Source organism: Pleurodeles waltl, chromosome 1_1 (assembly GCF_031143425.1).
Source record: "Pleurodeles waltl isolate 20211129_DDA chromosome 1_1, aPleWal1.hap1.20221129, whole genome shotgun sequence".
Taxonomy (NCBI): domain Eukaryota; kingdom Metazoa; phylum Chordata; class Amphibia; order Caudata; family Salamandridae; genus Pleurodeles; species Pleurodeles waltl.
The window spans coordinates 899247039-899273418 of record NC_090436.1 but is presented as its reverse complement, the minus strand read 5'-3'; the positions used below and the strand labels follow the sequence as shown (position 1 = coordinate 899273418).

Here is a 26380-nt window from a genome sequence, read left to right as displayed (position 1 = left end):
GCACCTGTGGCTGGTTCTAAGTTGCACGTTTATTATTTTGCTTGTTTATCTTTCTGCTACCTTCCTTGGGATCCAAGTCTCTTTTGCTGTACATTTCTCCCACAAGCTTTTAGTATCTATCCCATCAATCTCCTCCTTGCTGACACAATCCTTCAGTAATGCCATGAACCTATCCCTCCTAGATACTTTGTTGTTATTGGTGCGACCCTCTGACCTCGAAGATATCTCAGGTTTTTCCCAGACGTCTAATTCACCTAAATCCCTCATTGCTTCTAGCTCATCTTTCAAAGACTGACATGTCTGATTAATTAGGAGAGTCATTATTACTTTTTTATAGGCTGGAGAAGCGAGGTGTACAATTTTGTTTCATGCTGACACAGAGTAGTCCATCTAACAGATGGTGACCATTATTCAGGAAAATAGCAGTTTTCAATCCCTCCTCTTTAATTCTCTGCTTTGCATCTCTTAAAAGTGTACCAGGGTTTGTCATTGGGTGGCCAGTCTGATTCTGTAGGATACTTATGGTTGCACCTCTCAGATGCCAACTGCAGCAGGTTAATGAGTAGTTGGCCCTGATAACTTCTAAACTGTCAGCACTAAGTGTACACTACTTGCGAGCATCTCCTATATCTAACATTACTCCAGAGGCTCCAGAGGAGCCAAATAAACACACCAACCAAGTAAGTAATGTTTCCCCAGCTTGCTGCCTAAATCTATCTGTAACTTTATTAATTTTTTGGTGGGTGTAATCTTCCAAAACATGCAATTCAATCCCTGCCGGATTCCGTGGGATGCTCTGTACTTTCCGTTTAAATAGTGGTTGTGTGCACCACGTTCTTGTTTTGCTCATTTGGCTCACACTAGCCCCCACCTTTTTTAACCTCTTCATCACTGGAATTTTAAAAATCAGTAGACTCCCATATGTTTGTGTCCCATAGATCTGAATTCCAGTCTAAACCAGCTTTAGCAAGGGCGAAGAGAACTTTTTTCTGATTTATTTTTCCTCTGCTTTTATGGAATTTGTTCTGGGCGACCTTAACAGCGGCCCTCTCAGCTACGGTTTGGTATGTGTCCTCCTTATCTTGTAATAACTTATTCTGACAAGGCAACATAGTTATTTTGTGTCAACAAGTTGTTTTTCTAATTGTTCATTTTCTTGTTCTAACTGCCTGCACTTCTCATGCATTTTCCTGTAGGCAGAGAGGAGTACCCAACCTCTCCTGCCAAGAACAGAAAAGTCATCCTTTTCTTCAAAAGGTACTTTTTTTCAAAGCATATAAGAACATTTTGGGGCTCTGCATCTCCCAGGGGTTAGTCCCAAAATTCAGAAATTCCTGATAAACAAGAAAACGAATTTGCTAAAACACAAGATTCTTTAATCAACCTGGAATTTCACATGGATTTTTAGAAATGACTTACGGTGATGCCTTTGACTTCTTGCCAAACATATTTCACTTTTAAACTGTACACTTTTAACCTTATACCCTCCTCTCTGCAGACTTACGCCCAAGTGTTTTGCTTTACTGCAGATTACGAAGAAATACATAAATACTGAAAGGAATTTCTGGTATGCAACCCACTCAGTCTGAGAAACACATTTATCAAGGCACTTTTGGAAGGTTTGAATAAAAAGGTCAATGATGTACAACACAATTTCACATTTGAAGAAAATCACTGCAGTGAAATAGAAGTGTACTGCTTTACTTTAACCTGAGAGGAAACACAAATAAAAGGAATTTCACCAATGCAGAGCTCTGAGTTTGAGTAATCATTTTATTAAAGCACTGTTTCAGGTTCGAATAGAGGAGAGATGTAGGTCAAATGCAGCAACACAAATACACTTCAATAAATAATCACAGCAGTAGAATAATAATGCTCATTAAAACAATGAAAGTACACTACTTTAATCATGGATTATATATCTGCATATACAGTGATTATATATTTGTTCGCAAGCAAAGCTAGAAGAAATAATTAAAAAGAATTCATCACCATGGGGCTCGCTTGCTTCATCTCTTTGCCATCAACAGGCCGTAAACACAGTCAACTGTGAAGAGAGAACTACCCTCAAGGGAGAATGGCAGCAGGCACAGGCGTCCCCGTCCCAACCAGAGTTCAATATCCTTACAGTCGCCTGGCTTCCTCCTCTAATATACTTTTAAACAAGCTGGAGAACAGAGAATACTAGAAATCCCTCCACGCATCTAGGGGATTGTTGTTCAAACGCTGGCCAAAACAGGTTTTGAGAAGCACACATTGTAAATTGACCACAACCCTAGGTGCTCTTCCAAGACCAAACTGTTCCTTGCCGTACCATATCATCCTGGTATATCCTTATGTCACTCCTACCCCTCCATGATATGTTCTAGCCCTTGGTGAGAAAGATCACGAAGAGTGAAAACATGAGCAAAAAACATATTGCATAACTTGGGCATGGAAAAATACCTGCACCTCTAAAGTGACGGTGACTAAAGCAAAGTTAAGCACAAAATGGAGTCTGTTATCAAAATGGATCTGGTGGACTCCAATGTGACGGTGTGTGAAGCCAAGCTAAGCACAAAATTGAGTCAGTGGTCAAGATGGAGCAGTGGTTATAAACAGATGTCATTACACCCCCAGACCAAGCCCCAGTTTTGGCTGCAAGTCCGGTGGGAAAATTAAGTAAAACATGGAAGAGTGACCACTTCGGCTGGAGCCACTCCTAAGCTGTCCGGGGTTGAAGTGACCCCCTCCTTGCAGAATCCTCCATCTTATTTTGGAGGGGAGAAAGCTATAAGGTTAGGAATGTGCCTCCACAAAGTGATTGGGCACAGGAAGGATGTAGCCACCCTCTGGGCCAGTAGCCAACTGTCCTCTGACTCCTGTAACATCCCTAAATCTAGTATTGAGGGGTTGCCTTGAACCTTACCAGATTCCTGGCGATCCCAAGTAGAGAAGAAGAAAGAAGGACTTAGCAGTCCACCCCAGCAGCGAAGACTCCAGACACCAACTGACTTCGCCCCAGCCCTACTGGCATGTCTGCAGCTTCAGAAGTCCTGCTACAAAAGGTTGAAGCATCCTGCCGGACCAGTGACCTCTACAAACCCCGAGAGTACTGCCTGCCCAGCAGAGGACCAAGAACTCCCAAGGACAGCGGCCCTGTTGACAAGAACCTCTAAAAAAGACTCTAGAACCGCCCCAGGTCTGCGAGCTGTGCCAACTCTGCGGCTGATGCCCATGTCCAGGTACCCACCAGTCCAGAGCAGGTCCCCAGGAGATCCTGACCCTGTGTCCCTCCTAGTTTGACCCGTCCTGGCCAACACGATGACGCCTGCAGCCTGAAACCAGAGGACCCACTGACCGTGACCGGATCCGATGAAGATTCCCGATGCCTAAAGATGCACCTGCATCCACCCAGGCCTTGGGGAATCCAACCGATGGTTCAGCGATGTTTAGCAGGCCACCCTCGTTCTTGTCCAGCCTGTGATTTTTCAGAACCGACCCCTTTGGTCCACCCTGCAGCATCTTTTGTGACCCCGGGGCCCCCATTGAAAAGAATTGGGTACCCAGCCTTTTGTTTGCACCCTACACCCACCCGCCGTTGTGCCGCTGAGGGTGTGTGATTGGTGCCTACCTGTGTTTCTCCCCCACCCCATGCTTCCTACATTGGTGGATCAGTGGAGAGGTGTACAGCTTTGCATTTGCTGGACTACTCAGACAATATCTGATCACACGACTAAGTTCCAAAATTGTTTTTAGATTCAATTGATTTTTTTGAATGGACAATTTTTATACATTTTTAAAAGTCCTGTTAGGGCCTTGGTTAAGTCCACTTTAGCATTTCTTTTTTTGGTTTAAAAGGTTCCATAGTTACAGATAAGTAGCTAGAAGTAGTTTTTAGTTCTTAAAAGTAATCCCCAACTTTAGTAACAAAATGAGTAGCTCAGAAGACATTGTGGTGGAACTCAACCTCACCCCCTACCTCCATCTTAAGATGAAGCATCTATGGTCCCTCTGTGGTTTAAGAAAAATTAAAACTGGTTCCAGCCCTATCAAGATTCACCTACAGGAGCTCTTGACAGAGTATGCAAAGGAACACCCTACTGAGGAGAAAGACCTTGCCTCGGATAGGGAAGAACTTTAGAGAGCAGGGATGAAGTCCCCCCCTACTCACCTAACTAGGGAAGACGGGGTCCATATGCCCCTCACTCCAAGGATAGTACTTACATGATCTGGATTCCCCTCCACCCGCCCGGGGCTCCTGTGAACTCCTATAGAGTACTGCACTATCCACTTTTGAAATAGAAAATTGCTACTTACTTGTCAACTGCTTTATCAGCTAAAACCAAACAGTACATTTGATACATATGTTTGATACCTGCTTACAACTGTACTTACCTACAACAATGTTCTTCTGGTTCTAGTAATAAAGTAACAAAATATATTTTTGCTATATAAAAATATTTGGCATAGAGTTAGTCACTGAGTGTGTGCCTCATTACTTGACTGTGTGTGTAAAACAAATGCTTTGCACTACCCTCTGATAAGACTAACTGCCCGACCACACTACCTCAAAAGAGAGCATTAGTATTATCTACTTTAGCGTCTGTTAAGCCTCTGTGGGAACCCCTGGACTATGTGCACAGTATATCTCATTTTGACATAATATATACAGAGCCAGCTTCCTACACCTTAGAGTACACTTTGCTGCATTAATATATGACTGATGCCTTGGGAAAAAGGTACTTCAAGATTAAAGAGATACACTAGAGAGACTAGCAAGATGGTTCACCATATTCAAGCTGGGAGGAATGTATGATCACATCCAAGACCATGAAACAATTAAATTGTTTAAATAACTGTGTACATATGTGAATGTCAACATTAGACAATATAACTATCTAGAACCCTTAGATGAGTCTGCTTTAAAACTGAAAATGAATCACAAATTGATTTAATTTCACCATATGTAAAATGTTGATAACCTATATGTCAGACATATTGGGACTGTATTGGGGATAATGTAAAAAGGGCGAGAGCTGCATGTCCTGAAGCACTCAAAAGACCTTTTCCTGATAGCATTGTTAATATAACTATTTTTATTGATTATTCTTTCAGTATGTCTTTGTAACATATTTCCCTTCTATCTGGTTTCATTATACAGCACCAAAAAAGACAAAGTTTCAGGATGTCATAGGCCTTCATTTGTGTGCAGAATTGGAGTGCTTGCGAATCTTCATTCGGGGACAGAAATGCAGAATTTCAGAAATCAGTATTGAAGGTACCTGGAGACCTTTTAGTGTTTTATCTATTCTGTATTCTGTGAGGCAGAAAACAAACGCAGTGGCTCATTAATGTCTCCTTTCTTGTAGGTCTCGATTCCCAAGTGATAATGAGAAAAAAAGCAACAGAAGTATTAGCCAAATTGAAGAATATTGTGATTTTGGATTCTGATGAGATGGCTCTGTACAAGAAGGTATTCCTGTGCTTTTTTTGCATTTTACCGCTTTCTTGTTTTAAGAATGTTTCCACATCATTTGAGCAATTCACTAGTGTTAAAAAGTCAATGTGTATATTCACTGTTTTTTCTACATTTAGGTTTGAAGTTTCATTAAAGAAACTCATGGTCTTATTAGGATTCCCAATGTCACAAATATCTGAGAAATTGCGTTTGCCAGTACATGGCTGGCACAAATTAGACACAAATATGTGAAACATAGAATTCTGTGTTTATTTTCCCTGAAACTGAATTTGGAGGTCATATTGAGTCTCAAAGTTATGTTTTTTCCAGAGTATCAAGTCCACATTTACCACTCATCTGTATATTAGCATTTTTATGTATAAAGTCTTAAGAAGTTATTAAATCCTACTCTCTTGAGATGCTGTCCTTTATAGATAGCATTTATAATAGGTTTTTCCATTGCAAACTACTAAAGTGTATACTATAGTTGACAATATGCATCCTAATGTGAATTGTATGCCTCAACTGTGGAACTACCCAGTGTACCTTTTTCATTAGCTTGTGCGTAGTATTTAGATTTAGATTGACAGCGCAGCTGTTGCCAGACCTTATGTGACCGTCAAAATAAGAGAGTTTACAATACAACTGGGAGAGACATAGGCTCCATCAACATGGTGGTTTACAGGATACAGAGCTTCTATTGCACTTTCTGGGGGATATTTCTAGCTGCAGGTTCCTCGCCTTTTGACTACCCTCAGGCACCAGAATGGAGGTCAAACATTTTATTAGCATTGCTCCTGTGCTCCACCATGCTCAGTTCCACTCCAGAAGTGACCCTGGAGCCAGATATAACTGCCACCCCTGTGTGCAGGCATCTGTTACTTTCTTTCAGCACCTTCCAACGTGGATCCAGAACTGGCTTCTTCTCTCCTAATCAGTTGACACGTCCTCCTTCTTTCAAAAAATATTTCTCCAATGTGCAAAATAAATTTTGCCTTCTAAAATTACATGCTTTAAACCTTGTTGGGATTTTCTCAAGCAAAAGTCTGTGATCCTCAGGAGGTGTGCATGGGATGTCTAGGGTCAAGCTATGACTCTTACATCAACGGGTCGTGTGCCTTGAGTAACCTGAAGGTGATCCAGGACTGCAACGTCTTGCTGTATGTCTCCAAATATAAAAAAGGCTACTTCTTCTCTACATCAAGGACTCTGACCCATTCCTATTCTCAAGGCTGGTTCTTCAACGGGTCCTTGTTGCACTCCAAATTGTTATGTAAGTCCAAATCAAAGAAAAATCCAAGAAGTCGAAGAGGGCCTCATTCCAGCCTTGCCATTTTCCTTCTGAGAAGTTGCGTGGACATCGATTCCCCGCAGTACCGCTCTTGGTCCCCTGCTAAGGAAGCATTTCTGCAGTTAGTTAAAATGCACCCTGAGTTTCCAGCTCTATCAAGTCAGACTTTTTTTGGCTGAAGTACTCAGCCATAAAAGCACATATATAATGTTAAAAAAACAATAATTACTTCTATCAATAATTCATCTTTAAAAACATAACTCATTTATATACCTACAATAGCAAAATCAATATTTTTATAGAACTGAGGCCCTCGGTTCTCAAGAGTAGAAAACAATAATACCACATTACAGTGCATAAACTTATCTTATGGTAATAGCAGCAAATATATAACTAAGGACTGTGGTGCACATATCACCAGAGGAGACAGACTGCAAATAAATCAGCCCCTCTTTAGTTGATGTAAATTGTTTGTGCAACAAAATGGGGCGCAAAAATCTCAGCCTTGGAGAGGCATACAAAGTGCAAAAGAGCATAAAGTGCAAAGTGGATTGTTCAGTTAGCCCATCACATTTGCATGGAGTAAGAGATGCGTGCCAGGGACCACAGACAGGAAAAGCCACTTGATAATGGACTATACACGGAGGAAGATGGGTAGTGGTGGTAAACGGGGTGCACTTCCCAAATGTTGTATAAGTATAGAAATGATGTTACGTATTTAGCAAAGAACTGTGGTGCAATGCGGTTGAGTGAGCTCCACTACCCTAAAGTGTATTGTGGTGTTCCAAAGAATCACCACACAGAATTTGTTGCAGACACCGCAACACTCAAAGGAGTTCGTAGATAAGTAAGTCCTTCAGTTAAGTATGTGTTCGGTAGGTTCTGTTATTAGAAGACATCGACATAAGTCCATCGACTGATCGTCGTTCCATAACCAAAGCCATTGTATTCAATTGGATGAACATCGTTGCATAGGCTAGCCAACACATGTTTCGTCACAACAGGTGACTTTTTCAATGCTCTAGGAGTCAGCACGGTCTGAGGAGTACCAAGTAAGTGACCAAGGTATGCGCATATGCCTAAGAAATATGTTAAGTAACTTGTTCATAGTAGTGCAAAGAGAGGATAAACGTTGTATGATACCATGGTAAGTCTAACGCTTCGAGAAGTGAACCAAGGATAGTGCTGGTGCAGAGACGTGTGAGACTTACCATAGTCTTATACAACTTCGATCCTCTCTTTACACTACTATGAATGAGTTACTTAACATATTTCTTAAGCAATTTGCTTTGTGGATGGCAAGAATATTTTCAGAATTATCTCAAAAAAGAACTACAACCTAAATTATAAAAGGTACATTTTACAAAAGCCGTCCATGGAATTAAATCCATATTATCCAATATTAGACAGCCAGCCAACACTCTTCTTGAAAAGTGGGCTTGAGGGGAACGCCATATTTTCATTTACAGAAGTAGGGGTGCCAGCTTTATACGGTCTTCAATAAAACCATCCCTAATTCAATAAAGCTGACAGTTACCCAAGGAATCAGTTTCAGTCTACACAAAAAACTGTTTTCAGTGGCTTTGGAGTTTCCCCACAGCTGTATACCCCCAAACTCCGTCTCCATAGGTTCCTACTGTTAGGCACTTGCTCTTATAAAGCTGGACCATCTCCTGCACCATTTTTTGTCCTAGACTTTCCGCTAACCTAAATATAGCCTCTCCAACTCCCCTCAGTTTTGCACTTTCTGAGTTATTAACCTGGTTTATGTCCCATTTGCCTTGCATAAAATGCCTAAATAATTAGAGGTTGATGTATCTGCAATAGGTCTCCCTCCCTTTAAAACGTCTTAGACTTCAGAGTTTTTGGACCACATGTCATTAGGAAAGATTTTTCATGATTAACCTTCATCTTTAGACCCAACATAAAATTATTAAAACTCTTCCAAAAGTTTTTGGAGACCATTTGTGGTACGTGCCAAAAGGACCACGTCTTCAGCGTTTAATAGTACTGAAACTGTCTGATTTCCAATCCTGGGAACATCCTCAATGCACTTACTTAAATCTGTATCCAAGTGATTAATATAAAATAAAAAAAAAGAAGAGGGCCAATGTACAACCTTGCCTGACTCCCCTTATCACCGTAATAGGGGTGTACAGTCCTCATTACATGGATAACACACTCTGGTGGAAGAATCCTTGTTCAGCTGCCTTAAAAGGTTTAATAATGGGGTATCTATACCTGCTTGCTCCATCAAACCCCACAATATGTCCTTGTCTACCAAATCAAAGGAACAGGAGAGGTCCATTAAAGCCATGTGAAGTACAACTCTCCTAGCCATCACATATTTACCAAAAATAAGAGTAAAGTTTAGTGTCTGCTCCACAGTTCCTAAACCTGATTGGAAACTATACTCTATTGGGCTAAAGAACTAAGTTTTCTCCACCCATGACTCTAATTTCCCCAAAATTACCCGGCTCAATAACTTCAGGGTTGTGTCGATCAATGACATTGGGTGATAACATGTGGGCAAGTTTCGATCACCTTTCTCACAATTATTGATTCCTTCCAAGATGGAATCAGACCACCTCTTACTGCTGCACTCAAAACGTTTGTAATCAAAGGGGCCCAAAGATCTACATTAGGTTTGTACAAATCAACTGGGACTCCATCTGGGCAGGGAGCTTTGCCATTAGAGGCACTCTTTATGGAGTTAGAAACTGACGCTTGTAGGGAAATGCCCCCCTTGGCATGGTTACCCCCTAACGTTTTGCCTTTTGTTGATGCTAGGTATGACTGAAGGTGTGCTGGGATCCTGCTAACCAGGTCCCAGCACCAGTGTTCTTTCCCTAAACTGTACCTTTGTTCCCACAATTGACACAGCCCTGTTACAGCCCTGTTACACAGATAAGTCCCTTGTAACTGGTACCCCTGGTGCCAAGGGCCCTGTGGCGAGGGAAGGGCTCTAGGGTCTTCAGCATGTATTATGCCACCCTGGGGACCCCTCACTCAGCACATGCACACTGCCTCCCAGCTTGTGTGTGCTGGTGGGGAGAAAATGAATAAGTTGACATGGCACTCCCCTCAGAGTGCCATGCCCTCAACCCACTGCCTGTGGCATAGGTAAGTCACCCCTCTAGCAGGCCTTACAGCCCTATGGCAGGGTGAGGGCATAGTTACATGAGCACTATGCCCCTACAGCAGACCTTAGACATTGTAAGTGCAGGGTAGCCATAGAGTATATGGTCTGGGAGTTTGTCAAACACAAACTCCACAGTTCCATAATGGCTACACTGAAATCTGGGAAGTTTAGTATCAAACTTCTCAGTACAATAAATCCACACTGATGCCAGTGTGGGATTTATTGAAAAATGCACACAGATGGCATCTTAGAGATGCCCCCTGTATACCAGTCCAAACACCAGTGTTAGGCTGACCAGTTCCTGCTAGCCTGCCACAACCAGACAGCTTTCTGGCCACATGGGGTGAGTTCCTTTGTCTCAAAGGCTCATGCCTGTTGTTACAGCGCCCCAGGGCATCCCAGCTAGTGGAGATGCCCGCCCCTCCGGACACAGCCCCCACTTTTGGCAGCAAGTCCGGAGGAGATAATGAGAAAAACAAGGAGGAGTCACCCACCAGTCAGGACGGCCCTAAGGTGTCCTGAGCTTGAGGTGAGCCTTGCCTTAAGAAATCTTCTATCTTGGTTTTGGAGGATTCCCCCAATAGGAATAAGGATGTGCCTCCTCCTCAGGGAGGAGGCACAAAGAGGGTGTAGCCACCCTCCAGGACAGTAGCCATTGGCTACTGCCCCACAGACCTAAACACACCCCTAAATTGAGTATTTAGCGGCGGACCTGAATCCAGGAAATCAGATTCCTACAACCTGAAGAACAAGAAGGAGGACTGCTGACCTGAAAGCCCTGCAGAGACGACAGAGACGACAACTGACTTGGCCCAAACCCTACTGGCTCGTCTCTAGATTCAAATAACCTGCACAGTGACACATCCAGCGGGACCAGCGACCTCTTAGGACTCAGAGGACTGGCCTGTACCTAAAGGACCAAGAACCTCCTGAGGACAGCGGCTCTGTCCTGAAACAACAACAAAGAAAGCAACTTTAAAGAGACTCTAACTTCCCACTAGAAGCGTGAGTCTTCCCTCTCTGCAGTCAATGCCCCCGGCTCAAGTTCAGGACAACCAACACCGCAGAGAAGACTCCCAGGTGACTCCAATGACGTGAACACCCTGAGTCGAACTCCCTGCAACCTCACAGTGATGCCTGCAGAGAGGATCCAGAGCTCCCACTGACCGCGACTGCCTGGTAACAAAGGAAACCGATTCCTGGACCAAGCACTGCACCTGCATCCCCCAGGACCGAGAGGAACCACCTACCAGTGCAGGAGTGACCAGCAGGCAGCCCTCATCCTAGCCCAGTCAGTGGCTGGCCTGAGAAGCCCCCCTGTGCCCTGCCTGCACCGCCAGAGTGACCCCAGGTCCCTCCATTATTTTCTACGACAAACCCGACACCTACTGTGCACACTGCACCTGGCCGCCCCTGTGCCACTTAGGGTGTATTTTGTGTGTCCGTGTCTCCCCCCGTGCTCTACAAAACCCCACTGGTCTGCTCCCTGGGGACGCAGGTACTTACCTGCTAGTAGACTGGAACCGGAGCACCCCTGTTCTCCATAGGCACCTATGTTATTTTGGCCCTCCTTTGACCACCGGACCGGCCCTGTGTTGCTGGTGCTGTGGCTTCAGGGTTGCCTTGAACTCCCAACGGTGGGCTGCCTATGCCCAGGAGACTGAACTTGTAAGTGCTTTACAAACCTGAGAAACTAACCAACACTTTCCTCCCCCAGGAACGGTTGATTTTTGCAGTGTCCACTTTGAAAATAGCTTATTGCCATTTTTGCCAAAACTGTGTATACTGCTGTTTTAAATCAAAGTTCTGTACTTACCTGTGTGAACTACTTTGCAATTTATGTACTTAACTATAAAAATAAATTAAGAAAAGAATATTTTTCTATTTTTAAAAAACCTATTGGCCTGGAGTTAAGTCTTTGAGTGTGTTCTCATTTATTGTCTGTGTGTGTACAACAAATGCTTAAATCTACCCTCTGATAAGCCTACTGCTCGACCACACTACCACAAAATAGAGCATTAGTATTATCTAATTTTGCCACTATCCATCTCTAAGAGGACCCCCTGGACTCTGTGCACAGTATCAACCTCTAAGGGGAACCCTTGAACTCTGTGCACACTATCTCTCACTTTGAGATAGTATATACAGAGCCATAAATCTACCAAGCCAGTCACCCAGCCATTCTCGAGCTCAGACCCACCTTCATTTGTGGTCGATACGATCTTACTCCCGGTATTAAAAACTACCTTATACTGGTCGTCCCAGTCTTGTTCCAAGGTGTGACATATAATCTCTCCAGATTATCTTTGAAAAATGGGTGGTTGACTACACTCCAAAATAATTTAGAATCTTTAAATCAAGCCGCCGTCTGTAAATCCTCCCATTCTTTCACTCTGAATTCAGATTTCCTGTGTATAAGGTTCTGTTTGTATTTAGATCTTGCTAGTCTAATATCTGCAGTGTTACGTGGAGTACAATTGGTGAATGATTTAAGTGACTGCAAAGCTGCTGTACGTTCATGAAAAAACTATGGATTACCCACTCTGGCTTTTAAAGGTTTTTTTTTTTTTTTTAAAGAAATTAGCCCACCAGTTATCGCTTTACATAGACCATCAAAATTGTTTAAAATATTTATAGGGTCTTCTGAAATTTTTGCGATTTTTGACAACCAATTTTTCACAAAACCCCATTGCAAGTGAACCCCTCTGTTGTTTGCATGAGCTATTGATGGCATGGGATTTCCAGACAAAATATTCACCTGGTAAAGACACAATTTTAAAACAACAGGGTTATGGTTACTAAACACAAGTGGGAGAACCTCATAATCAAGGGCACAGTTGACCAGAACTCCTGATATCACTATGAAATCAATCATGGATCCACTTCCTGTGAAAGTAGGCAAATTTTGATAATCTTCCTCATGGACATCCGAACCAAAAGTTAGATTTAAGGATAGAATCAGGAAGTTTAATGCTTCACCATTGGCTGAATACAAAAAGTGACTAGCGTTGTCATCCTGAAGGTCATTATAACCACATGTACGCTCCCCCTCACAAGGGCATTTGGAAATGTTAAAATCACCAGCCTAGAACGCTGAACTAAAAGAATTAGCTCTCTCAACACACTCAGCTATTTTCTTATTCAGATCTTCAATAATGCACTTGAGGTGTGAGGTAAAAACATAAAAATAAAAAATAATGTACAAAATATTGAACTGTCAAGGAGAATGGAGATTTAAAATTTGAAAACAAGGCCCCAATTCTATAAATGTGATCTCCACTTCCCTAAGGGAATTTCTCACAAATATTGCTAGCCCCCCCTTGGCTCTGCCCACAGTACCGGAGGTTGCTTTCAAACAATACAATTTAAAACCATGTATGTCTAGGCTATCCAAAGCCCATGTTTCCTGGCAACAAATCATGTTATATTTCCAAATGAATGTGTGCCAATTCTCATTTCGCATTTTATTTTGAACATTCCAGGACAAAAATGACAGACCTTTTCTGGGCCTACTGGACTCACACATATTCTCATTTCCTGCATAATGCCCTAGGGAGCTATTTTCCTCGTCCGGAGTAATCCCATCCCTTTTTTATAGACCAAAGGACGCCCCGTCTGCCACGTGACAAAGTCAATTGTTTGTCTCTCAATCGGACAACACGGAGAACTGGTTTCCCACTGAGAGCAATGGGACTGATTGCCAGGTGGCCGGAGTAAAATATGAAGATTTCCTCCCACTAACCTGAAAGGTGGATGGGTGTAAATGCCTATAAAAAAAAATAGGTTAAATCATCAAAGGCTCAGATTTTATCATATCTATACGGCCTTTAAATAAAATATCCCCCTCAATGCTAGGCCTGCGTAAATTCGCAATCACTGCATCACCAGAGTAACTTTTCTCAAGAGGTCCAGTGCCCCCCACGCTCCTTATGAATATAATCTCCTGTGCCATGTTCCACTGAGAATCTACCATATGGTTGAACCAGAATAACACCTTATTCTTAAGGGAGGCTGTTGATTCCAAGGAGCCTGCTGTAATCGTGGAACTTGGCCAGTACTATAACATAAGGGCATGAGGCTGGTAGGAGAGCAATAGAGAATTTGAATGAGTAACCTTACTTTGCCTCCTTGGTCTTCAATTAAATACAGATGCTAAAAAGCTATACCTTTTGAGGGGGAAGTTTGGAGTGGTGCACTATATCTGCTGATCTAATGGACTGGCTTGTATTATTAGACACCCCCCTCAAGACCTCTAATGCTTACGTCATCAAAATGTTGCACCTCTTGAGGTGCTTGCTGAGGAACCAAAACAGTCCAAGGACATAAATCTAAAGGTACTAGAGACTCAGGCCTAGATATGACTGTTGATGTTTTTTCCAATCCCTCCGCCTCCTCCCACCTGACCACAGATTTCCCAAAAATTGGCAGATAAGATAGGTGCATTATTTTAGTTTCAATACTAGTTTAGCACTCATAAACTGAATTAAGCTTACTGTCCAAAATCTCACTTAGACGAGAGTTCAAAAGATTACAAAAATCATCAGCGATAGCCAGAGAACATACATGATGCTGGAACCCACTCGGTTCCTGTAGCTGTTATTTGAATCCGGCTTCGGCACTCTTTTTCGCAGCTTAGATGGTCTCTCAGTTTCTATTTCTACGAGACTTCACGTAGGGGCCTAGGGGGAGGGCTTATATAAATTGCAGTCTTGTTGCTGTGTGGTAGCACAAATCCCCAGTTCGCTGTTATTGCACCCCCATCTCCCAACACCTCATTAATTATTATGGGAACCAAGAGCTGACCTGTAGAGGGTGCAATACAATGAAAAAAAATTCCTTCCACTAAGGTCCCCGATGGAAGTAAAGCAGATACCAAAAGAGTCTCTGCAAGCTTTATATCATTATCAACCTTTTTAGCAGGCCTTACCATAAAGTTATTAATTGTTGCACACATTTGCTTTGTTTGGAGTCCCCTACTTTGGTTATCTTTCACTTGCCCATTTCCAGAAGACAATATCCAGTGGCCAAGAGTAAGAAAAGGGGCCCGGCCCAGTCTCTGTTGGGCTGTGACGGGCTAAAAATAGCCCGTCTTCGCCCGGGCACGTCCCATGCTGTAGGTAATCTGGGTGATTCTTAAAGGACGCCTCTGGGCGCGAGAGAAAATGTTGGCAGCCTTACCTGCTGCAAATGCTGGCTGGAGGGGTAGTCCAGTCTGTGCCCACTCCCACTACTGCATTTTTCTTCTGAGGAGTTGTGAGGATATTGATACCCCACAATACCGCTCTTGGGGCTACATGTACTAAAGCATTTTCCCATAGACACAGAATGGGTAAAACCCTTTGATACATCTGGCCCTTGGTCCCCTGCTAAGGAAAAATGTCTGCAGTTAATTCCAGTGCACCCTGAGTTTCCAGTTCTGTCAACAACACCACAATAAATTGAGATGTTTAACATGCCATCCTTTGCATGTTGTACACCTTACCAGTTCCCACAGATGCATCTATGGATCTGCAAGAATCTCCAGCCACATTACAGCTGGTGGACCCATCCTTTGTGCAGCTACACTGCCTGAACCACCTGCTCTGTTTTCACCTCTGACTTTGAACCCGATCCCCTGATTCATGCAATTAACTGCTGCGTCACCACATGCACTGATGCCAGAGGAGGATGACAAGCCCACAGTTCTTTCTGACAGAACCAGATCCATCCCGACCTCGAACAAAGCAATGGGCAACTTGTGTGCCTTCACACCTGTCTTTCTGACTTAGACAAGACAATGCCTCTACCTAGAGGACGCCCTCCAGTAATCCTTCAGATCTTTGGCCCTTGACATGGCTGGTATCTCCCCTAGTCCTACTACACAAGAATGTGCTTTATTTACAGTGTTTATTAGAATGGCAGCTGAAGTCCTAGATCTGCAACTACCTTTTTTTTTTCTTTTTTTTTTCCTTCACACAAGTAGATCTTTTTTCGAATTTTTGATTTTCTTTAACCAGCATAAAGACATTCCAAAGGTTCTTAGCTGCTGTTGCCAGAAACATCTTGTCCATACATAGAACAGATCAGTATAAGCCATTACCCATACAAACGTGTGCAGACGTTTGGGTGACTTCTGTGACCCCAGCCAAGTAGTTTGTCTATGTTACTTGTGACCTCTTGTTCATAAGCTGTATGATTGCCCAACTGGGGCTGAAACATTTTAACCTTGATGCTGTACAGTCAAACTAGTCTAGATTGTAGAGCGAACGTCAGATCGCTCCTGTGCACGCCATTACCTGGAGGTGTACAGTATTCTAGGAGGAGTTGTGAGGATAGCACAGTTGTGGTGTTACTTCTATATGTGTAGGCGAGAGGGCAGCAGAGGGAGGAACATGTCCCAACCGGTATGCACAAGATTTTTTGCAGCTACCTTTTATTGATGTGAAAGTTAATGTGTTCAAAGCCTACAACATGGACAATCTTATTTGGAACCTCTGTTACCATTTAACAAACTATTGCTGATACCCTCATGGGCCCTTGGGCAAAATGTTTGTTCATGCCTAACATTAAATAGGCTAGTGGCACAGTGACTTAAATCAGCTCCTGGTGACCATGCATTCCTTGAGTGGCACCCTACTCTGGAGAACCTAGTCAGTAGTACCACCCTTCACCAGCAGGGTCAATCCCTTCCCAACAACCCTGCCAGATTGGGAGTATAAGAGGATAGAGATGTTTGGAAAAAGGATGTTTTTCTCCATTAGCCTTACCCTTAGATCTGTCAGTGCAAGCTGCTTACTAGGACGCTACTCCAGTGCATTATGGAATTCTGTTGATTAAACGTTCCAGCAGTCCAGGAGGAGTACAGTGTCAGTTTGGCTCAGACCATTGAAGATGGTCAGGACACAGCAAAGTACATTATGTGCTATGGACTGTCACAACTGACTGCTTGGACAATACAGTCATTACAAGTGTGATGATTTGGTGTCACGTGTGATAAGATCTACTGTCTTCTCTGGTGATTAATCTGTCACTAACGGACATGCTATTTAATGGCACCTGTCACTTAAGAAATAAGGGAGATTTAGCCCTGGAGCACTTTAAGGAAACCAGGGCTCACTGTGCGCTCCCTCTGCCACAGCATGATTCCTCAGCATCCACGTCTCTCCTCTGACCCCCCCTCCCCCCCTCCTTTGAGGATTCGGAAAGAGCTTGGCATGGTAGCTGATTCAGAAAGGGCTTGGCTCAGTGGGTTACTGCTTTTGTCACAGAAATCCTGTTGTTACTGTGCAGTTCATAAGTTACAATCTTAATCTAGCATGGTGAGTTGTGAACTGCCATGAGAGAGCTGCATGCAAACTGCATGGTATAGGGTATAACTTTGTTTTTCCCAGTCTTTCATTATCCTAATATTGCTAAAATGGTTTGTTTGGGTAGAAAAAAAAATCTTATTAGCAAAGTTAATCCTAACCACTGTGTTAGGTTCAGAATTCTCAGTTGTGCTTCTCCAGACCAAGCGCTCTCAAAGAATGCCTACCAGTGTGGATGACATGTGAATCCCTCACCTTGTAGTCCCCTTTTTCTTATGTAACATTTTCAATGCACTGATTTACACATCCATAAATAATTGCCTCTGTATATTACACACTTATGATTCATTGTCTCTGTGTATATATATATATATATATATATATATATATATATATCTGTGTGCTGTCAAGCTCTCCGACACCCTACATCGGTATGCAAAATGCTATATAACAAATGAAATACATGTGAGAAAGTGGCTATGGAGAGGGGAGATGGTGATAGTGAGGAAATCATTCAGAAGCCCTAACAAAGATTGTCGAATGCTGGTGCAATGTAAGGTAATCATTTACTTTGCTATAAAAACTAATACAATTCAATATTGTAGGAAGTTGGCTCTGTATATACTATCTCAACGTGAGAGATAGTGTGCACAGAATCCAAGTGTTCCCCTTGGAGGTTGATAGTGGCAAAATTAGATAATACTGTTGATCTATTTTGTGGTAGTGTGGTCGAGCAGTAGGCTTATCAGAGGGTCGAGTTAAGCATTTGCTGTACACACGCAGCAATAAATGAGAACACTCACACTCAAAGACGTAACTCCAGGCCAATCAGTTTTTATATGGAAAAATATTCTTTTCTTTATTTTAGAACCACAAGATTCAAATTTTAGGTAAGTACATACATTTTAAGGTACTTCACAAGGTAAGTATGGAACTTTGAATTAAAACAGTAGTATACACAGTTTTGGCAAAAATGCAATAAGCTATTTTAAAAGTGGACAGTGCAAAAATCAACAGTTTTTGGGGGAGGTATGTAATAGTTTCTCCGGTAAGTAAAGCACTTACACAGTCAGTCTCCTGGGCATAGGCAGCCCACCGTTGGGTGTTCCAGGCAACCCCAAACCCTCAGCACCAGCAACACAGGGCCGGTCAGGTGCAGTGGTCAAAGGAGGGCCCAAATAACATAGGTGCCTATGGAGAACAGGGGTGCTCCGGTTCCAATCTGCTAGCAGGTAAGTACTTGCGTCCTCAGGGAGCAGAGCAGGGGGGTTTTGTAGAGCACTGGGGGACACACACAGGCACACAAAATACACCATCAGTGGCACAGGGGCGGCCGGGTGCAGTGGTCAAAGTAGGTGTCTGGTGCCGCCTTGAAAGCAATGGAGGAACCCAGGGGGTCACAGGCGATGTAGACAGGGCACAGGGGGGCTTCTCGGGCCAGCCACCAACTGGGCTAGGATAAGGGCCTCCTGCTGCTAGGTGGTTCCTCCCGGTCCTGGGGCCTGCGAGTGCAGTGCCTGGTCCAGGCTTCCGGTTCCTTTGTTACCATGCAGTCGCGGTCAGGGGGAGCTTCTGGATCCTCTCTGCAGGCGTCGGTGTGGGGGTGCAGGGAGGTCAACACAGGGTGTCCATGTCGTTGGAGTCACCTGGGGGTTCTCTTTGCAGTGTTGGTTCTCCTGAACTCGAGCCGGGGGTGTCGGATGCAGCGTGTGAAGACCCACGGTTCCGGAGTGAGGCAAGAGTCTCTTTAAAGTGGGTTTCTTGTTGCTGTTTTGGACAGAGCAGCTGTCCTCTGGAGGTTCTTGGTCCCTTGGTGCAGGTCCTCAGAGGTCGCTGGTCCCGCTGGATGCGTCGCTGTGCAGGTTTTTTGAATCTGGAGACAGGCCGGTAGGGCTGGGGCCAAGTCATTTGTTGTCTCCCTCGTCTCTGCGGGGCTTTCAGGTCAGCAGTCCTTCTTGTTTCAAGTTGCAAGAATCTGATTTCCTGGGTTCAGGGTCACCCCAAAATACTCAATTTAGTGGTGTGTTTAAGGCTGGGGGGCAGTAGTCAATGGCTACTGTCATGGAGGTTGGCTACACCCTCTTTGTGCCTCCTCCCTGAGGGGAGGGGGGCACATCCCTATTCCTATTGGGGGAATCCTCCACAACAAGGTGGAGAATTTCTTAAGGCGGGGTCACCTCAGCTCAGGTCACCTTAGGGGCTGTCCTGACTGGTGGGTGACTCCTCCTTGTTTTTCTCATTATCGACTCCGGACTTGCTGCCAAAGGTGGGGGCTGTGTCCTAAGGGGCGGGCATCTCCACTAGCTAGAGTGCCCTGGTGCGCTGTAACACCAGGCTTGAACCTTTGAGGCTCACCGCCAGGTGTTACAGTTCCTGCAGGGTGGGTGAGAAGCACCTCCACCCAGTGCAGGCTTTGCCTTTGGCCACAGAGTGACAAAGGCACTCACCGCATGTGGCCAGAAACCCGTCTGAATTTAGCAGGGTGACAGGAACTGGTCAGCCTAACACTAGCATTTGGACTGGTATACAGGGGGCATCTCTAAGATGCCCTCTGTGTGCATTTTTCAATAAATCTCACACTGGCATCAGTGTGGATTTATTGTGCTGAGAAGTGTGGTACAAAGCTTCCCAGAATTCAGAGGAGCCATTATGGAGCTGTGGAGTTAGTAATGACAACCTCTCACCCCATGTACTTTAAATGGCCACACTGCACTTACAGTGTCTGAGAATGGACTTCAACGCTGTAGGGGCATATTGCTTATGCAACTATGCCCTCACCTGTGGTATAGAGCACCCTGCCTTAGGGCGGTAAGGTCCGCTACAGGGGTGACTTACCTATGCCTCAGGCAGTGGTTTGTGGGCATGGCACCCTGGGAAGGGTGGCATGTAAATTTTGCCTTTTTCTCCTCACCAACACACCCACGGCAGTGTGCATGTCCTGTGTGAGGGATCCCTAGGGTGGCAAAATACATGTTGAAGCCTTTGGTAACCTTCCCTGGCCCTTGGTACCATGGGTACCTTTTACAAGATACTGAACTGTGGACCCAGGTGTGTGCCAAATGTGGACACAGTGGTACAATGTTGGGAAAACACTGGTGCAGGGGCCTGGTTAACAGGATCCCAGCACACTCTGTCAAGACAGCATCAGTCTCAGTCAGAAGTGGAGGAGGGCAATCATTCCAAAAAGGGCACTTTCCTACACAACCATCTCCCAAACGGAAGAGGATGAGACTAACCTTTCTCAAGAGAGTCTTCATTATCTAAGCGGAAAAACCTGGAAAGGCCTTCTGCATTGGCATGGGCAGTCCCAGGTCTGTGTTCCACTGAAACGTTCATTCCCTGTTGGGCGATGGACCACATAAAAAGTTTAGAGTTCTCACCTTTCATTTGCATCAGCCATCTGAGAGGTCTGTGGTCAGTTTGAACAATAAAGTGAGTACCAAGCATGTATGGTCTCAGCTTTTTCAGTGACCAAACCACAGCAAAGGCCCTCCCTCTCAATGGCACTCCAACGATGCCCGCTGAGGAGTAACCGCCTGCTAATAAAAGCAGCAGGTTGGTCATGGCCATCATCATTGGTTTGTGACAGGGCTGCTCCTATCCCATGTTCAGAGGCATCTGTCTGCAGAATAAGCTGCTTAGAATAATTTGGAGCTGTGAGAACTGATGCTGAGTATATTGCCTCCTTCAGGGTGTCAAAGGCCTTTCGACAGTCAAGAGTCCAGTTTACTTTTCTGGGCCTTTTTTTTTTTAGGTAAGTTCTGTGAGGGGGTCACAATGGACCCATACCCCTTCACGGACCTCCTATAGTAACCAGTCAAAGCAAGGAATGCCCAGGCTTGAGAATGGATTGTTGGAGCTTCCCAGTCCAAAATTGTCTGGGTCTTGGGCTGCAATGGTTGAACTTGGCCTCCACCTAGAAGGTGACCCAAGTATACAACAGTTCTCCACACTATCTGGCCATTTGATGCCTTAATAGTGAGGCCTGCTGATTGCAGAGCCTGCAAAACCTTCTCTAGGTGGACCAGGTGATCCTGCCAGGAGGTGCTAAAGACAGCAATATCATCTAGATATGCTGCACTTAAGGACTCAAAACCAGCAACAACTTAATATCATCTAGATATGCTGCACTAAAGGACTCAAAACCAGCAACAGCTTAATTCACCAACATTTGAAAAGTAACAGGGACATTCTTTAAGCCAAAGGGCATAGCAGTAAACTGAAAAAGCCCATCAGGTATAGAGAATGCTGTCTTTTCTATTTCTCCAGGTGCCATTCTGATATGCTAGTACCCCGCAGTTAAGTCAAAGGTACTGAGGAGTTTAGCTGCTCCTAATTTGTCTATAAGTTAATCTGCTTTTGTTATAGGGTGAGCATCTGTCTTGGTGACGAGTTGAGACCTCTGTAGTCCATACAAAACCTAATTTCTCTCTTGCCATCCTTGGAATGAGGTTTGGGGACCAAGACCACTGGGCTAGCCCAGGGAATGTCAGAGGATTCAATAACCCCTAAATCGAGCATCTTGTAGACTTCCAATTTGATTCTCTCTTTGACTTGGTCAGACTGTCTATAAATGTTTGTTTTTGACAGGTAAGCTGTCTCCTGTGTCCACATCATGGGTACACAGGTGGGTCTATCCAGGGGTCAAAGAGAAGAGCCCAGCAAAGTGCTGTAGGAGTTGCCTGCAGTCAGATTGCTGCTGTGCAGTGAGGGTGTCCGAGTAGACAACCCCATCAACTGACCCATCTTTAGCGTGAAACAATTCCCCTTAGGTCTACTACAGCTCCTGAAGTAGCCAAGGCCATAATAGGTATTTTTACCACAGTGTGGTTGCCTAAGGAGGTGGTGTAGGAAGCTGACCTGGTGTGTGGTAGTTGCCTAGGGTACTAACACCTAATACCAGGTATCCCCTATTAGTGAGGTGTAGGCTGTGTCTAGAAGCCAGGCTCTCTAGAAGTAGCTGTGGATGGGCAGCCAAGGCTTATCTAGAAGACATGCAAAGCTCCTGCAATAGCAGTGTAGTCACACAGCACCTACACACATGAAAGAAAACACTAAGTGTTATGAAAATAAAGGCTCGTTATTAGAGTAACAGAACATCTAAAACACTAGATAGGCAACATTCCAATAGGAGATAAGTAAACACACTATATATGTTCAGTAGCAATTAGAAATAGGCATAAAAACCAATAGAAAACAGTGAAAAGCAATAGGCAATACTGAAGGCCTAGGGGATAATAAGAAAGTGGAATGTGAAAGTCGGGCCCCCACCCAAGGAAGTGGAATCGGTAGAGGGGAGCTGGAGGAACTAGGAAACCCACAAGGTAAGTACTAGGGTGCCCTCCAGCGACCAGGAGAGAAGAGGTAAGTACTAGTTCTACCCAAACAAACCCAGAGGTCTTCAGAGAAGGATATTGCAAGAATCAGACAAGACTGCAAGAGACCAAAGGTGGATCCTGGAAGAGGAAGACTTGGAAAAGTAGGGCACCAAGTCCAGTCGACGTTGGAGTGTCCAGTGGTGGCAGGAGCCACTACACACCCATCTGTGGATGCAGGAGTTGGTCGACAGTGAGACAAAAATGGTCAGCAATGCAGCGCTGGAGAGGATGAAGAATTCCTGGATGATGCAGTCGATGTCCCTCGCCAGATGAAAGATTGCAGTCAGTCTGTGGTGTGGAAAAACCACGAACAAGCCTTGGCAGAGGCAAATATCGCACGTGATGCAGCCGCTCAGGATGAGAGGAGATCCATGCAGCCGGTCGTCATTGCAATAGGTGCCTCCAGATGCAGGGGAGGGACTCCTTCACTCCAAGGGAGATATTTTCTTGCTTCTTGTAGCCGGGGAAATGTTGCAGTTGCTGGAAGGAGCAGTGGAAACAATGTTGCAAGTAGAGACTTCTTCGTGGATGCAGATTGTCGGTTCCTGGAGGTTCTAGTCATGGTTCCAGTGGCTAGAAGTCCAAGAGGAGGTTGCAGAGGAATCCTGCTGGAATCTTGCAAGCTGAATCTGAGGACCCACCCAAGAGAGAGACCCTAAATAGCCCTGAAAGGGGGATTGGTCACCTAGTCAGGTGCCCACTTATCAGGAGGGGGGCTTTGACATCACCTGCCAGGCCTGGCCACTGAGATGCTCCCAGAGGTCCCTACCAACCTTGGATTTAAGATTGCAGAACCCAGGGACCCTCTGGAGGAGCTCTGAGCACCACCCCTATGGGGGCGATGGACAGGGGAGTGGTCACTGCCCTTTTTATTGTCCAGTTTTGGGCCAGAGCAGGGACTGGAGGTCCTTGAAATGATGTAGACTAGTTTATGCACAGAGGGCACCAAATATGACCTTCAGAGCTTACCAGTGGCTTTGGGAGGCTACCCCTCCCAAATCTTGTAACACCTATTTCCAAAGGGTGAGAGTTACCCCCCTCTCCCAAAGGAAATCCTTTGTTCTGTCTTCCTGGGCTTGAGCTGTTCAAGCAGCAGGAGGGAAGAAACCTGTATGAGGGGTGGCAGCAGTTTGGGCTGCCTGGAAGACTGGTAGAAGTAATGCTTGGGGTCCTCTAAGGAGCCCCAGAATGCATAGAATCATACTTATGTTACTGGCAACAGTATTGGGGTATGATTCTGACATGTTTGATACCAAACATGCCTAGGTTTGCAGTTACAATTATGTAGCTGGACATAGATTGTGACCCAGGTCCAGTACACACGTAAAATGTCGTCCCCACACTCACGAAGTTCATGAAAATGGCACTGGAATTCGGGGGGGGGGGGGGCACCTCTGCTAGTGCAGGGGTGCCCTCACACACAGGTTCTTGCACCCTGCCCTCTGGGCTAGCAGGGCCTGCCACAGAAGTGACTTTTAGTGACCTGATGCAGTGACCTATGGTGAAAAAGGGTGCATGGACCCTTTCATGCAGGCTGCAATCTCAGGCCTGCAGAACACTGTGCATGGGCTCTCCATGGGTGGCATAATACCTTCTGCAGCCCATGGGGATCCCCTGCTACTCCAATGCCCTGGGTACCTGTGTACCATATGATAGGGACTTACATGGGTTCACCAGTATGCCAAATGTGGGGTGAAAATAGTACAAGTTGCCAAGTTGGAAAGGAAAGAGCATAATCACTGGGGTCCTGGTTAGCAGGATCCCAGTAAACACAGTCAAATACTCTGACAACAGGCAGAAAATGGGGCTAACCATGCCAAGAAAGAGGGAACTTCCCTATACTAGCTAAAATGAGGTCCTCTTCATTGAAACTGTTCAGTGTTCTCAGAGTTGCCTGACTCCCCTGTGGACGACCCAGATCCAGTGAGCACTATCTTTGGAGACAGGGACATTGGGGTCCTGTTTTCCCTAGTTAGGTTAGAAGGGGGGAGTTCATCCTCCTAATCCATAACTTCTTCACCATCTGAGGGGAGGTCTTCCTCTTCATTAGGGGGGTCCTTTGCATACTCTGCCAAGATCTCCTGGAGCTGAATCTTGGTAGGGATGAAACCTGTTTTGACTTTTCTGAGGCTGCGGAGATTCCTTACCTCTTGCAGCCTAACATGGAGTTAAGAGGTGAGGTTGAGTTCCACCACCATGTCCTCTGAGCTGCTCATTTTGTTGCTAAAGTTGGGGCTTACTTTTAGGAACTAAAAACCACTTCTAGTTACTAACCCCTAACTAGAGTAACTTTTAAATCTGAAAAAGAAATGCTAAAGGTGACTTAACCATTTGGCAAGTTAAAGGTTTTTCAAGAAAATAGCAAATATCTGTTTTAAAAGTTGACAGTGCAATTTTCAGAAACAGGGGGGAAGAAAAGTTAGTACAGTTGTGAGGCAGTTCTAGTCTCTGGGGGTTAGGATGTCCACAGGCTGGGGTTCAAGTCAACCCAAAACACTCACCACCAACAACATGGGGCGGATCGGGTGCAGAGGTCAAGTATGATGCAATATTTTAAATAGAGTCCTATGGAGACTGGGGGCACTTGGAATCAGGTCTGCTACAGGTAAGTACTCACGTCTTTGGAGGGCAGACCTGGACTTTTAGGTGAACACCCGGGGGGCCACAGGTCAGCACCAAACACACACCCTGAGCAACGCAGGGGCAGCAAGGTGCAAATTCAGCTTCTGGCTCCCAATGCTTTTGAATAGGGGGACACTGGGGGTCACAAGTAGGCTGCAGGGTGAGTCCAGAAGGTCGGTTAAGGAAAACCACAAGCTGCACAAGGAGGTGGGCCACCTGCTGAACGTTGCTACACTTGAGGTTGAATTCCACAAGGCCAGGGGGCTGCAGGGGTACCTTTTGGCGTCGGAACCCTTTGTCCGGTTCTCTCGCGGTCAGGGGGATCCCCCAAATTTAGGCTGCAGGCATCGTCCTGTTGGACAGGAGGGGTCAACCCAGGATGGACACTAAGTCAGAATTGCCTGGGGACCAGCTCTAGACAGGTCTGCCACCTGGACACGAGCCGTGGGTGTCTGGTGCAGAGTGAGTAGGACTTGTGTATTCTGGGTAGTTCTGGAGTCCTTTGTCAGGGTTTCTTTCTGGACAGAGGCACTGTCCATAGGGGATCCTGGTCCTCTATTGTGCAGGCAGTCCTCTTGGGGCTTTTAAGAGGTCGCTGGTCCTGTAGGATGCGTCGCCTTATTGTAGCAGTGCTTCAGAAGCTGGATACAGGCTTGTAGGGCTGGGGCCAAGTCAGTTGGTGTCTTCAGTATTTTCTGCTGGGGTCAGCTTAGCAGCCCTTCTTCTTTCTTCTTGTTGTCTTCTTGAGGTCACCATGAATCTGATGAGCTAGGTTCAGTGGAACCCTTAAATTCTGGATGTAGGGCATTACAGGGGTTAGAGAGCAGTAGCCAATGGCTACTGTCCCTGAGGGTGGCTACACCCTTCCTGTGTCCACTCCCTTTGGGGAGGGGGACACAGACCTAACCCTATTGGTTCCTGTTCTTCAAACCAAGATGGAAGATTTTGCAGGGGGGGTGTCACTTCAGTTCTGGAAACTGTAGGGGTGGACTTAGCTGGAGTGGGTAATCCTCCCTGTTTTCACTAATTTTCCCTCTGGATTTTCCGCCAAAAGTGAGGCTTGGTCTGGGAGTGGGAATCTCCACTAGCTGGAGTGCTCTAGGGCACTGTAACAAAAGTCCTGAGCCTTTGAGGCTTACTGCTAGGTGTTACAGTTCCAGCGGGGTGTGAAGCACCTCCACCAAGTGCAGGCTTTGTTTCTGGCCACAGGGAGCACAAAGG

The 26380-nt window shown here is 45.1% G+C and overlaps 1 protein-coding gene across 2 annotated transcripts in view; it reads left to right on the top strand.

The window, feature by feature from the left end:
* The window catches only part of VPS13A (vacuolar protein sorting 13 homolog A), a 1844906-nt gene that overhangs the window by 580411 nt on the left and 1238115 nt on the right, over positions 1-26380 (top strand). For both annotated transcript variants that reach the window (XM_069230089.1, XM_069230094.1), the window contains exons 30-31: positions 5144-5260; positions 5352-5455. In XM_069230089.1, coding sequence (XP_069086190.1) covers positions 5144-5260; positions 5352-5455 — 221 coding nt within the window. The remainder of the gene's footprint in view (positions 1-5143; positions 5261-5351; positions 5456-26380) is intronic.